Source organism: Spermophilus citellus, assembly GCF_964194105.1.
Source record: "Spermophilus citellus genome assembly, chromosome: 2".
In the NCBI taxonomy this organism is placed as follows: domain Eukaryota; kingdom Metazoa; phylum Chordata; class Mammalia; order Rodentia; family Sciuridae; genus Spermophilus; species Spermophilus citellus.
Genome location: NC_138183.1, coordinates 1,409,269 through 1,421,778, shown reverse-complemented (window position 1 = coordinate 1,421,778; position 12,510 = coordinate 1,409,269). Strand labels below are relative to the sequence as shown.

General features: G+C 62.8%; 1 protein-coding gene across 1 annotated transcript in view; it reads right to left on the bottom strand.

Moving 5' to 3' along the window:
* Nucleotides 1–12,510, bottom strand: part of NOTCH1 (notch receptor 1) — a 42,967-nt gene that overhangs the window by 14,073 nt on the left and 16,384 nt on the right. The window contains exons 3-16 of the mRNA XM_081266897.1: nucleotides 9,949–10,211; nucleotides 9,053–9,391; nucleotides 6,287–6,409; nucleotides 5,577–5,810; nucleotides 5,282–5,437; nucleotides 4,997–5,182; nucleotides 4,606–4,719; nucleotides 3,831–3,944; nucleotides 3,351–3,584; nucleotides 3,162–3,272; nucleotides 2,521–2,713; nucleotides 1,888–2,033; nucleotides 1,698–1,811; nucleotides 131–250 (exon numbers count right to left, since the gene is read on the bottom strand). Coding sequence (XP_081123023.1) covers nucleotides 131–250; nucleotides 1,698–1,811; nucleotides 1,888–2,033; nucleotides 2,521–2,713; nucleotides 3,162–3,272; nucleotides 3,351–3,584; nucleotides 3,831–3,944; nucleotides 4,606–4,719; nucleotides 4,997–5,182; nucleotides 5,282–5,437; nucleotides 5,577–5,810; nucleotides 6,287–6,409; nucleotides 9,053–9,391; nucleotides 9,949–10,211 — 2,447 coding nt within the window. The remainder of the gene's footprint in view (nucleotides 1–130; nucleotides 251–1,697; nucleotides 1,812–1,887; nucleotides 2,034–2,520; nucleotides 2,714–3,161; nucleotides 3,273–3,350; nucleotides 3,585–3,830; nucleotides 3,945–4,605; nucleotides 4,720–4,996; nucleotides 5,183–5,281; nucleotides 5,438–5,576; nucleotides 5,811–6,286; nucleotides 6,410–9,052; nucleotides 9,392–9,948; nucleotides 10,212–12,510) is intronic.

Here is a 12,510-nt window from a genome sequence, read left to right as displayed (position 1 = left end):
GAAACCCAGGATGGGAAGGGCCCTCCAAGGCCAGTTCTAGAGCCCCCTGACAAGAGCTCATCTCCTAAGATGGCGCACCTGCTCCTCTCGTCCTCCCTGCCCACCCCCCAGTCTGGACAGCCAGCCTCACCCTGCCAGCCCACTGGGCAGACGCAGAAAAAGCTCTCGTAGTCCTCCGACTCCCTGCACACCCCGCTGTTTCTGCAGGGGCTGGGGGCACACGGGGCCAGCACCCCCTCACATGTGGCTCCTGGGGAGAGAAACAGGTGAGACCCAGGAGCCCAGCCCTGCAGCACCTCAGCTAGGGAACCTACGGGTCCCACAGGGAGTGATCACACAGGGAGTGTGTCCCTGCTGAGCCCCGACCCTGAACCTGGGGAAAAGTAGGCGGAATGCAGACCAGATGCCCAGACCAGCCAGACAGACGCTCACCTGGCGCTTCCCCACTCGGCTCCCATGGGCCTAGCCCCACACTGCACCCACCACTAGAGAAGTCTAAGAGAGGCGGCCACAGCCTGGTGGGGACACTGCACCTGCCCCAGCCCCCCTGTCTTCTGGAGACAAGAAGCCCTGGAGCTGCCCAGCTCTGGGTCAAGGAGGGCTGAACAGAGGGCCAGGCTCTGCACCTGTGCTCTGGAAGGGGACAGAGCCCCTGCAATCTCAAGCACACCCTACTTGTCAGGGAGCCTTGGGTGCAGCCGGGGCCTCAGCCTGTGACTCCCGGCTTCCCCGGCAGCCTTCCTGTTTATGGCTCTGGGGCTGGCCTCCCAGGAGCGAGGAAGCGTTATCTTCCTCGTCTCCCACCGTGTCCGGGTGCTGGTGTGACTTTCCAGGCCTCTCTATCGGTTTCCACAGTGACCTGGGCCGGCAGGAACTTAGCCAGAGTTTCCGACAATTGTACAAAGGGAAGCAGGAAGAGGGCAGACCGGAAGCAAGTCAGCCCAGAGGGCTCCTCCCACCAGCCCCAGAGCAGCAGGTCCAGAAGGGACACAGGGTGCACCAGCTGCTCAGAGTTTCCTCACTGACCGACAGGGTGACAAAATCCAGGCCCCTGGCTCTTGTCAAAGAAAACACTCTTCTGGCCGCAGGCCACCGAGCGTCATGGGAACACAGTCATGGACCCCCACCCATCCCAGGCAGGCCCTCCCAAGGCACCTAGGGCCGAACTGTCCCCATGGCAGTGTCCTCTGCCCATCCCCGGGGTAGCCACAGGGCCCTTGCCACTGTGGACCTTCCTGTCGAATGCACTGCACATCACGGCCACAGGGGGCCCATTTCCCATGATCCCCGTGGCCAGGCCTAGGCCGGGGCTAAGACACCCGGGGAAATGTCTCCTGCCTCTGCTCAGCCAGAACAGAGAGCTCCTTGTTCCCTTCACACAAAGAGACCGCCGTCAAAGGAATCCCTCAAGCCCGGCATGCGGGGGAGGGCCGCCGGCCCCAGAGGCCCATGCAGACTGAAGGACGAGGCCCTGGTAGCCAAAGGTCCAGGCTGGGCTCCTGGTGCTCGCCTCTGGGCAGGTGAGTCATGTGACACACCTGGGACAGACTTAAACTGGACCTTCAGGCTCTGCATTTGCTCATCTGGCATCTCCATTCCTAGGGCCAGGCCCTCAGCCAGGAGCAGAGTCTTCCGAATGCTGCTGAGGAGTGGACGCCAGCCCAGGAGTGCTGGCACTGAGGCCTGCGCCACCTCACCTGTGTAGGGCAGTAGGCAGTTGCACTTGTACCCAGCGACGTCATCGATGCAGGTGCCCTGGTTCAGGCACGGGTTGGACGCACACTCGTTGATGTTGGTCTGGCAGTTGGGGCCTGCGGAGTGGGCAGCAGTCAGTGTGTCTGTCCTGGCCAGCCCGCCCTCACCCCTAGGAGACAGCCAGGCACTCACCACTGAAGCCTTCCCGGCACGTGCACACATAGCCGCTGGTCATGTCTTTGCAGGTGCCGCCATTGACACAGGGGTTGGACTCGCACTCGTTGGTGTTGATATCACAGTTTGTCCCACTCCACCCAGGCTCACAGTCACACTTGTACCTGTAGAGCCACCATGCTGCCGGTCAGGCCTGGCCTGGGCAGCGTCGGCCTAGGCTCTGGTCCTCCTGGCCCTGCCACAGTTGCGAACCAATGGAAGGGGGGTCTGACCAGGTAGACCCTCTGAGTCCTTTAAAATAGGGCTGAGACCACGGCAGGGGTCCCCTCTTGCCAGCGACCAGTGCAGCAGGGCCTCTGCAGTGCAGAATGCACAGCCAGAGATGCCCACTACTGTCTGGCTGCAAGAGCAGCATGGACACCCCAGGTGTCACTGCAGCTACACACGAGGGTCTTGAGGCCCCTTAGGCCTGTGTTCCAAGCAGACACTATGGCCCTCGGGGACACACAGCCAGAACTACCAGGCAGACCAGGGACTGACCAAGCCCCTCATTGGAGCTCTGGGGTCACATCTGCCCTTGAGCCCTGCCCCTCCAGGGCCATCTGCCACCCCGCCCAGCCAGTGCTCTATACACAGCGTCCAGGGCCATACCCGTTGAGGCTGTCCCGGCAGACCCCATGGACGCAGGGGCTGCTGTTACACTCGTTGACCTCGGACAGACAGGTGGGGTCGTGGTAGCCCTCGGGGCAGTGGCAGGTGAACCCGTTGATGCCGTCCTCACAGGTGCCCCCGTTGTGGCAGGGGTTCGCCGCACACTCGTCGATGTTGACGTTGCACATGCTCCCTGTGGGCAGCAGCTGTGAGCCTCCCACCTCCCAGGGCCAGGGCCTCAGGGGGCAGACCCCCGGGCCTCAGTTACTCCCTCAGCCAAGTGGGGACACCGCCTCCTCTGGCCTCCCAGGTGCAGGAGACAGCTGGACATGACAGCAGCTGCAGGGCCCGTGCTCAGGACCTGCTCCCACCAGCTTCCCTGTGGCCCGACACAGACACTGCTGCTGTCCCCTCTGATGAGAACCTGAGGCCAGAGTGGTCAAGGCATCTGCTTGAGGATAGATGGTGCATGGCAGGGGCCGAACATGCCCACGCACTGGCCACTCCCTCGCAGCAGGGCCAGCACTGACCAGGGACAGATGTGTGGTCTCTACGGCAGCTGACCTCTGCCATTCTGGCCCTCAGGTCCCAGCTAGCCCCAAAGTCGCCCTGGACTGTCCACCTCTGCTCTTTGCCCCTACCTGTGTAGCCTGGCTCACAGGCACACTCGTAGCCATCGATCTTATCTAAGCAGGTGCCCGAGTCACAGGGGCTGCTGGCACAGTCGTCCAGATTGACCTCACAGTTGGGTCCTGGAGGAGGAGTGGGCCTGTGGTCAGCTTGAGACCCCTGCCTTGCCCCCCTCACCTGACCCCAGCCTGGCCAGGCACCTGTGGTCCCCTTCAGGCAGAAGCAGAAGTAGGCATTGTCGCGGTCCTGACAGGTGCCACCGTGGCGACAGGGCTGGCTGTGGCACTCGTTAATGTTGGTCTCGCAGTGGTGGCCCGTGTAGCCCGGCTGGCACAAGCAGGTGAAGGTGGCCACGCCATCCTGGCAGGAGCCGTAGTGACAGGGGTCAGGGTCACACTCATCTATGTCCACCTCGCAGTGGGTCCCTGTGTAGCCTGTCACAGGAAGAGTGGGCACAAGAGGGCTCAGGCCAGCCACTCCCTAGATGCCCCTTGAGAAGCCGCAGACCAGAGCCAGGGCCACTCAGGGAAGGCTGCCGGGTCACGCCCCGGGATGTCCTCACAGCCCCATCCGGGTCAGCGCAGCTCTGTGCTCTTGGTCCCTGGACTAGACGGCTCCAGACAGAGCTGTCCCTGGTCCCGCCCCCTGGCCCCCCGTCCAGCCCCACCCTTTGCCCGCACCTTCCGTGCACACACAGGTGTAGGTGTTGGGCCCATCCAGGCACCTGGCCCCGTTCCTGCAGGGTGTGCTGGCACACTCGTCCACGTCATACTGGCACAGGTGCCCGCTGAAGCCTGTGGCAGGCAGGGGTGGTGGTCACATGGCAGTGCTGTCTGTGGCCCTGTGGGCACCTCCCTGGGGCTCAGCAGCCAGTGCCCAGCTGGGCAGACCCCAGGCTCTCCACTGCATCTTTCGGAGCCCCTGGCCCTCTGATCAAAGCCCCGTGAGGGCCCAGGTGTCTGCCTCGGCCTGACAGAGGGGCTTTTTCCCAAACCCACTCTGGTTGCTATGGCAACTTCCCACACTACAGCCTCTAGGATGGCTGATTTGCATTTCAGGAGGCCAGAGGGCCCTGTGCCCCAGGGCAGACAAGACACCCTGCCAAGCTCCCTCCAGGGTGTCTCCCCTGCTCTGCCTCCCAGCGCTCTGCGGCTCCCTCCTAGCCCAGGAATGACTGGGGCTCTCAGCCCCTTCTCTCCAGGCGGAAGACACTGCACCCCACCAGCAGGAAGGAGCTCCCCACACCCCGGCACACCCAGCAAGGTAGGGCCGAAGCCCACTGCTCCGCCTGGACCTGCCCTCTGGGGCAACCTAAAAACGCCCCCTCCCAGCAGCCTGGAGCCCCTACATCTTCAACCCCCGGGACAGCGGGATGGTTCCTGTGGGCCAGCCCTAGGCCTGGGTGCAGGCCACCCGGCTGTGGCAAACAGGATGCAGGGCCCTGGGGGACCTTACCTGTGGGGCACTCGCACACGAACTCGTTGATCTTGTCCAGGCAGCGGCCACCATGGAGGCAGGGGCTGCTGGCACACTCATCCATGTTGACCTCGCAGTACACGCCTTCATAGCCTGGGGGTGGGAGAAACTGCCTCAGCCCCCCTGCTCCAGCCCCAGCACCCCACCCCGGCTGTGCTCATACCTGTGCCCCTGCAGGCCCTGCGCTGACCCACCTACTGGGCTTTGGCCCTCTCTGCTGCTCTGTGAGCCTAGCCTCAGTTTCCCCAAATGCCCCCCAGCCAAGAAAGCGGAGGTGCGGCCAGTGTGCCCATAGGCTGCCCCTGAGGCTGTCCAGCCTTGGCTGGGCTCCTGGTCCCTGCGCTCCAGGGCGGGGGCTGGCAGGACGCACCGGGCATACAGATGCACTGGAACTCCCCGATCTGGTCCAGGCAGGTGGCATCGTTCTGACAGGGGTTCGATACGCACTCATTGACGTCGATCTCGCAGCGGGGGCCCGTGTAGCCCTGCAGACACTGGCACTCGAAGGAGCCCAGCGTGTTGAGGCACTTGCCCGCGTGCTCACAGGGGTTGGCACCTGGTGAGAGGTGGTGGTGAGGGGCCACTGCAGGCCCTGGCCTCCCCCACCACCTGAGTCCTCCAGGGCTGGCCACTTCGCCCAGCTGCCCACACCTACCCAGTGCACATTCGTCCACATCCTGGCTGCAGGCTGGCCCCGTGTATCCCGAGGGACAGGTGCAGATGGCCTTGCCATTGACAGGGTTGGTGTCACAGTTGGAGCCCTCATTGCAAGGGTTGCTGATGCATGCGTCGCTAAGGTGGCAGAGCAGGCCTGGTGGGGCAGCAGTAGTCAGCTGGGCTGGGCTCCTGGCTGGGATCGGAGGCCACCATACCCGGGAAGGGGTCTCCCACAGTGACGCCCTTCATGCCCACACTCAGGTTGCTCGGGAGGGCCAGGCCACAGCACTCACCAGTGCGGCCGTGGGGACACTCGCAGTAGAAGGAGGCCACGCGGTCGTGGCAGGTGGCACCGTGGAAGCAGGCAGCACTGGCACAGTCGTCAATATTCTCGCCACAGTCCTCGCCCGTCCAGCCATTGACGCACACACAGTTGTAGCCGCCGAGGGTGTTGTGGCAGGTGCCACCATTCTGGCAGGCGGTGGGCATGAGCTGGCACTCGTCCACATCCTCTGTGCAGTACTGGCCTGCAGGGGTGGGCAGGGGACTGTCAACCCTGGACTGCCACACACAGAGCTCCTCATTCTCCAGGTGAAGGGCTACAAAGCCACCCGTCCAGGGAGCCCTCCTGGCTGATTCCAGCCTTCCCTGTACCCTGCCACCAGAGGGCTGTCGTCCCAATTCCCCACCCTCACCCATCACCCCACCAGACAGGAGCTCTGAGGGCAGAGACTGTGTCTGTCCACCCTGGAACCCTGTGTCCAACTCGGACTTCAACCTGGCTCAACATGAGGACCCAACGCTGGACACAGGCCGCTAAGGGCCCATCAGACCAGCTGATGCTCCTCTGTGCTGAGCCCAGGGTGGGGTTCTCAGGCCCTGGTCCTGGGCACAGTAGCTGTCCCTCACATGGTCCTTCCAGGGCAACCTGGGCCCTCCCTCCACCCCCACACAGCTGAGTGGGCGGGTCCTGCCCACCCAGGCCACTTTCCCACGTACACACCTGTCCACTCTGGTGGACAGCGGCAGTTGTAGGTGTTCACACCGTCCACGCAGGCACCCCCGTTCTTGCAGCCGTTTCCTGGACAGTCATCCACATTCTCCTCGCAGTTCTGACCCGTGAAGCCTGTGGTAGAGGGAGGGCAGGATTGAGCCTTCCGGGGGCCAGCTGCTGGGCTCCCTCATGCCTGGCTCCTGGGGTCTGCTGGAGTGTGAGCAGACCATGCCTGGTGCCCACAGGGAACATGCTTCTCTCAGAGAGTCATCACCCGAATGGCCAGTTGAACAGAGGCTCTACCAAAAAACTGTCAGTTGCAGGGGCCAACCCTAGGGCCAGGTGTCTCCGACATGAGGACTGAGCGGATGGGACCCAGGTGGGCCTTCTCTGCCAAGACATGGTCCTGCCCCAGGGCATAGAGGCGGCCTCGGCCTCCCAGGAATGGAGATGGGCTGGCCTGCCAGGCGTGGCTCCACAGGGTGAGGGGGGCTCCTCCCGAGGATCAGTTAGCTATTAATCCACTCAACTCCCGCTAGGTCAATGATCAACCCAGAAAGACGTCTGGCAACAGCCAAACTTGCGGCTAGTTACTAATTAACACCTCCTAGGATGCCTTCAAACCCCTCCTGCCCTCAGGCTCCTCCCTCTGGACCCCCATTCTACTAGCCACTGAGCAAAACCTGTAGGCTAAGAAAAGCTGCAAATCTGACGTTGGTTTGGGGAGAGCACCCCAAGTCGGAGCAGAGCCTGAGTTCCGGTCCCCCTGGGGGTGGCAGGACTCCCTGCACTTGGAGGGCCTGGTCTAAAGTGGGTGGAGGCCTGGGCGGGGCCTGACCCTGGGCAGTGCTGAAGACTGTTGGGGGAGAAGGGGGCAGGCAGGAGCCCTGCGTGGACCCCAACCAGCCCTCTGCCCACACAGCATCCTCCCTGTCAGACGGGGCCAGGGAGAGCCTAGAGGGACGGGCAGGTCCAGCTGGAGCAGGTAGGGCCAGTGCACCTTCAAATCCCAGCCAGGTCTTTGCAGGGTTCTGGCTGCTGTCCTGACCACAGCATCCTGTGACTCCTTGGGCACCTGTGACCTCTCTGGGATCCTGGCCATCAGAAGGGAATACAAGCCCCTTGGGGAACCTGGGTGCAGTGCCTGCCTCAAGTCTGAACAGTGAGTCTGGGACAGCAAGGGCTCAGTTCCTCAGAGGGACCCCTCACCTCTCCCCATCCTAACACAGTCCAGCTCTACACTAGGTAGTGAGTGTCCCCTCATCACAGTGGTAACATGGTCCCAGTGCACTGGCCTCTAAGACCCACCTACTCTGGCCAAACCTCAGTAGCCCTTCCCTCCCTCCCACCCACCTCCCAGCACCAGAGGCTGCCCTGTGTCCAAGAAACTATTTGGCACACCTGGAGGTCCTCCTCCCACCCTGCCCAAGAGAGTCTGCTGGTTCCACACAAGTTGTCCTCTGACAAGACCCCTTACCACCGCCATCCCACGAGACGGCAACTCCTTGACCCTGTAGCTGATGTGGGGTCCCAGCTGAGGTCACCGCCACCAAGGAGGGTCTGAACCCAGAGCTCTGGTGCCCACTAGGCACCAGGGCTTTGCCCCTCAACCTAGTGAGAACCGAACTGGTCGGTGTGCCTTGGCAGGCCGACGGAGGGGGCTGCATGTACCTCTCCAAGCTTGCTCAGGAGTTTCAGGAAATGCACAAGCCCAGCATCTGCACGCAGAGGCCTGGGGCTGGCTCTGCAGACTGCGGGCAGCAGCAAGCTTCCCCTTTGCAGGGGGGCGGGGCAGTCCTGGGGTCACCCCCAGGTCAGTAGGGCCCAGGCACTCCTTGCACCCAAATGCCATGACCACTCCCCGAGCACTTTCCCCAACTTGTGCATAACTGCCGTGGAGCAGTCAACTGAGGGGGCATCAAAGGCTTTTTTCTTTTTTTGGCAGCACGGGAGATGAAACTCAGGGTCTCCTGCATGCTAAGGCAAACTCCACCCCTGAGCCACCTCCTCAGCCCGACAGATGAGGTTTTCAAGTCTCTGCGTCACTGTTGTTATTTTTAGAGCTGCAGCAAGACTTACTCAAACGAGAACTGCAGAAGAAATGAGGGGGGCTGTGCTTGCCTGTTCCCCCCAGGAGATAGCAGGGCCACCAGGGCCATGGCCCTCTCTGCCCTGCCCTCCAGCCCCCTAGCTCCAGAGATTGCACCCCCCAGGGAACTCAAGAAACCAGGGGCAGCCTGTGAGGGCTGCGGAGGCCGACTCACACTCCGCACCCCAGGATGGCTCAGGACAGGGGCAGGTGCCACGGGGAGATCCAGGGTGAGCAACACCTGGAGAAGGTGCTCCTGTCCCAGAGTTTAGATAGCAAAGGAACTTGGGGGCCATGCACCCAGCTGCCCAGCTCACATCAGACCCCATCCCTGGGCAGGAATGGCCTGAGGGATGTCAACGTGGCGGGGGGTTAACTGCTTGGCTTCATATCTGGCCCCCAGCCCCACGCAAATTTCCTCCAAAGGGGCCAATCTGCCCCGCAGCACCGTCAGGGCTCCCTCCACAGACCATGGCCCTCTGCTCTGCCCTCAGTCCAGGGAGCCCGCCAGCCCTGCCCATCCAGCTCTCTGCAGCTGGCCTTCTCTGAACATCCTCCCTAGGCTCCCCCAGGAGCCCTGGCTCCCTCCACACTCCCTCCATTCCTGCACCCTGGGCCCGACAGCAGCAGCACAGGTTCACGCAGGTGGGATCCAGGCAGGGGGCCGGCGAGGCCAGAGGACCTACCTGGAAGGCAGGCACACTCGTAGGTGGTGTCCCCGGTGGGGCGGCAGGTGCCCCCATTCTGGCAGGGTGAGGGGCTGCAGGGCACATAGGGCAGCTCGCAGTGGGGACCAGTGTGGGTGGCGCGGCAGACGCAGCGGTAGGAGCCAACCTCGTTGTGGCAGGTGCCCCCATGGCGGCACAGCCCCGGGCTCTGGCTGCACTCATTGACGTCTTGTCTGCAGGTCGGGCCGTGGAAGCCCGGCGGGCAGCCACAGATGTACGAGGACTCGAAGGGCAGACACTGGCCACCATTGGCACAGGGGTTGGAGGCACATGGGTCAGCCTGTTGGCATGATTTCCCTGGGGGAGCAAGGCAGGTGAGAGGCTAAGCTGGCCAGCCAGCTCTGCAGCCAGGGCCTCCCTAGGTGCTCATAGGCTCTTCCTGGAGTATTATCACCATAGCCCTCAGGACCTGCTGTAAGACATGGTCATCTCTCTATGGACAAGGGACCAGAGGGCCTAGGAGGCCAAGTGACCATCCCAAGAACAGAGTTGCTAAGTGGGGGGGTGACTTCGAGGCCACTTTCTCCCACAGCCTACATACAACTGACTCTGGAGCTCAGGGCACCAGCAGGAAGAGAGGGCATGGCCAGGGCTGGATGTCAGCACTCCTTTTGCTCCCAGAAGTAGGGACAGGTAGGTGGCTAGGGCCTCAGAGTGGAACAGTCCAAACCAGGCAGCTGCAGGGCTGGGAAGGCAGGATCACTGGGGGATCACAGGCCCGGCTCTCTCAGCCAAGCATCAGCCTGGCTTTCACAGAACACAACTAGTCACATGGATGGTGGGGCAGGCCAGTGTCTGTCCCCTCCTGGGCCTGAGGGTCCCTGCTGCAGGGCCTGAGACCTCCCCGTCCTCACCTGACCAGCCTGGGGGGCAGCGGCACTTGTACTCTGTGAGCGTGACCAGGTCGCAGGAGCCCCCGTTCCGGCAGGGGCTGGACAGGCAGGCGTTGTCCAGGGGCGTCAGGCAGAGGGGCCCAGAGAAGCCCAGGGGGCAGATACAGGCATAGTCTGCAGCACCACCGCGGTCCACCACACGGCACGTCCCGGCGTTCTTGCAGGGGGAGCTGAGGCACGGGTTAGGATCCTGGCATCTCTGGCCCACGAAGGCCCCGCTGCACCTGTTGGCAGACACCAGGTGGTCAGCTCCCCTGACTGGCCCACTTGTCACGGCCACAGCAGCCTCTACCCCAGCATGCTCGGGTGGGCAGCCAGGGCTCCAGGACCAAGGTGTGCTCCGTGGCCGCTTGCTGTGCAGGGAGATGTCTTGGTCTACAGTGCTGATCTGGACAACATGGGACACACCGATGCCACCTGGCTGGTCACTTTAAAGCAGTTAGTTCCCCAGGAAGGGAAACTTCAATGGACAGAAGAGCCACTGCCAACAGGGGACCAGCTCCAGTGTCCAGCTTGGATTTCAAACAAGGCTGGCACGGGGGTCTGGGTCTACACCGCAGGGAAGGGGCCCTGCAGTCCTGTTCAGGAGGCTTGCCCACTCTCTGTTTTCTGTGATGGAAATGTATGGTTTGGGTAGCAGAGTTGGTGTTTTCTAACCTCTCAAACATCACAGTCGGACGTATGTGGGCACTGCCCACAGGGACAGGATTCCAGTGGCTTTCCCTTCTGCGATCAGGCCTTCTGCTCACCCAGGCACCATCCTCAGGAGCAGGGGCCCCATTTACAGCTGGGAAGACCAGGGTGACGTGGGGGCGTCCCTCCTCAGCTCTGTGCCAGCTGGTCCTGGCCTGCGAGGAACCTCCCACCTCCCACAGGCCTGCCCTCCCCCAACACAGGGCCAGAGAGACGTCCTGCTTCCAGGCCTGGTCTCACGGTCTCAGGTTCCTGCAGGGACTGCTCAGCGTCTGCCACACCCTGGCCCCAGGAGCCTGCTCAGCCACCTGCTAGCCTGGCTTCCAGACCAAGCCATCAATTGCTCCCCGTCGTCACCTCCAGGCCTCATGCTCCCGGGAGGGCCCTGGGAGCAGGCAGGCACACCGCTTCCCAGTGGGAAGCCTCTGGGGCAGACCGAGCTGGCCAGCCACAAGGCAGCCCCCATGCCACGTGGGAGGTGGCCCCAGGGGAAGGACAGGGTCTAGCAGAGGCAGTTTGGGGCTGGGGTCGTGTGTCTCTCAACTGAGGGGCTGCTCCCCTGTCCCAGAGGCCCAAAGGCATCTGTGTTCCCTGGTGTCTTTCATCTGTGGCTGTGGCTTGGGTAGGGAAGATGCAAAATGGCCACTGTGGCTGACCATCTGTTGCCAGAAGCCAAAAGTCCCAAACCAACTGGCTTAAAGAAAACAAACCCACCCCCAACCCCGGGAGTTAACTCAGGCCTTTGCTATGGCTCCCGCCCACCATGCAAAGGGGTGGGGGCGGTGGGCACCTGGCTCCCCTGGAGCCAGGGGCAGTCCTGGAGTGCAGCTCCACCCTAGTGGCCACTCCAGGAGCCTCAGTGTCCACACCTATCTCTCTGGCACCATGGTCTCCTACAGGGCCACACTCAGGGAATGTGGGGAGCAGGCAGGCCCCTGCTGTGCTCAGATGCAGTCACTGGCTAGCCTGACCGGCCACTGGGAGCCTGGGATCTGGCCAGCTGGGGCTGGGCAGGCAGAAGCAGCCCTCCTCTGCATCAAAGCCCCTTTGTCAGGCAAAGTTGGCCTGGGCCCATTAGGAGAAAAGACTTTTTTCTTTCTAGCCACTGACAAAGTCGGCAGGGGTGGATGAGGACAGAGGGCGCTTAATCATCAAAGCTGGGGCTGGAGCTGCCGTCCACGCCTCCCAGCATGCCCCCTAAGCCCGTGGGCCAGGCAGGTGGGGCTGTCCCCCCCTATAGCTCTGGGGGAACCCTACACACTGCCAGGTGCCACTCCTCAAGTGGGTGAGATCTTGTCACTGGACACCCTAGGGGACACCCTGGGACTCCCAGCACCTGGAACAATCCCCTGCTAAACATCTTAAGGTGAGGGCATTGGGTGTCACCAAATGGTCTAGGAGGCCGGGACCACACAACCCTTGCCCTCCAGCCATGGGCAGTGTTCCCAGGGAGTACCTGTCCCCCTCTGCACCCCAAACAGGGACCCCAACAGAAGGACGTGGGAGAACCTGCCTGGGCTAGGTGCACCTCGCTCCCGAGGCTGCTTTACACAGGACTAGGGAGGGGAAACACACCCAGCGAATCAGGAGATGGCAGGGACAAAGGGTGGCTGGGGAGCAGGTGCACTTGTGGACGGGACAGCTGCTCCTGCAGGGCGAGGCCAGCAGCCAACCCTGGCAGGCGGGGCAGGAGCCAGGCAGCCGAGGCCTGAGGAGACTCCTATGCAGAGGAACGCGGCAGCTGAGAGAGTCTACTGTCCTCCCCACCGCCACCCGGCACTGGGGCACCAGAGTGAAGGCATGCTGCCCAGCCGGCTGCCACAGGCACGG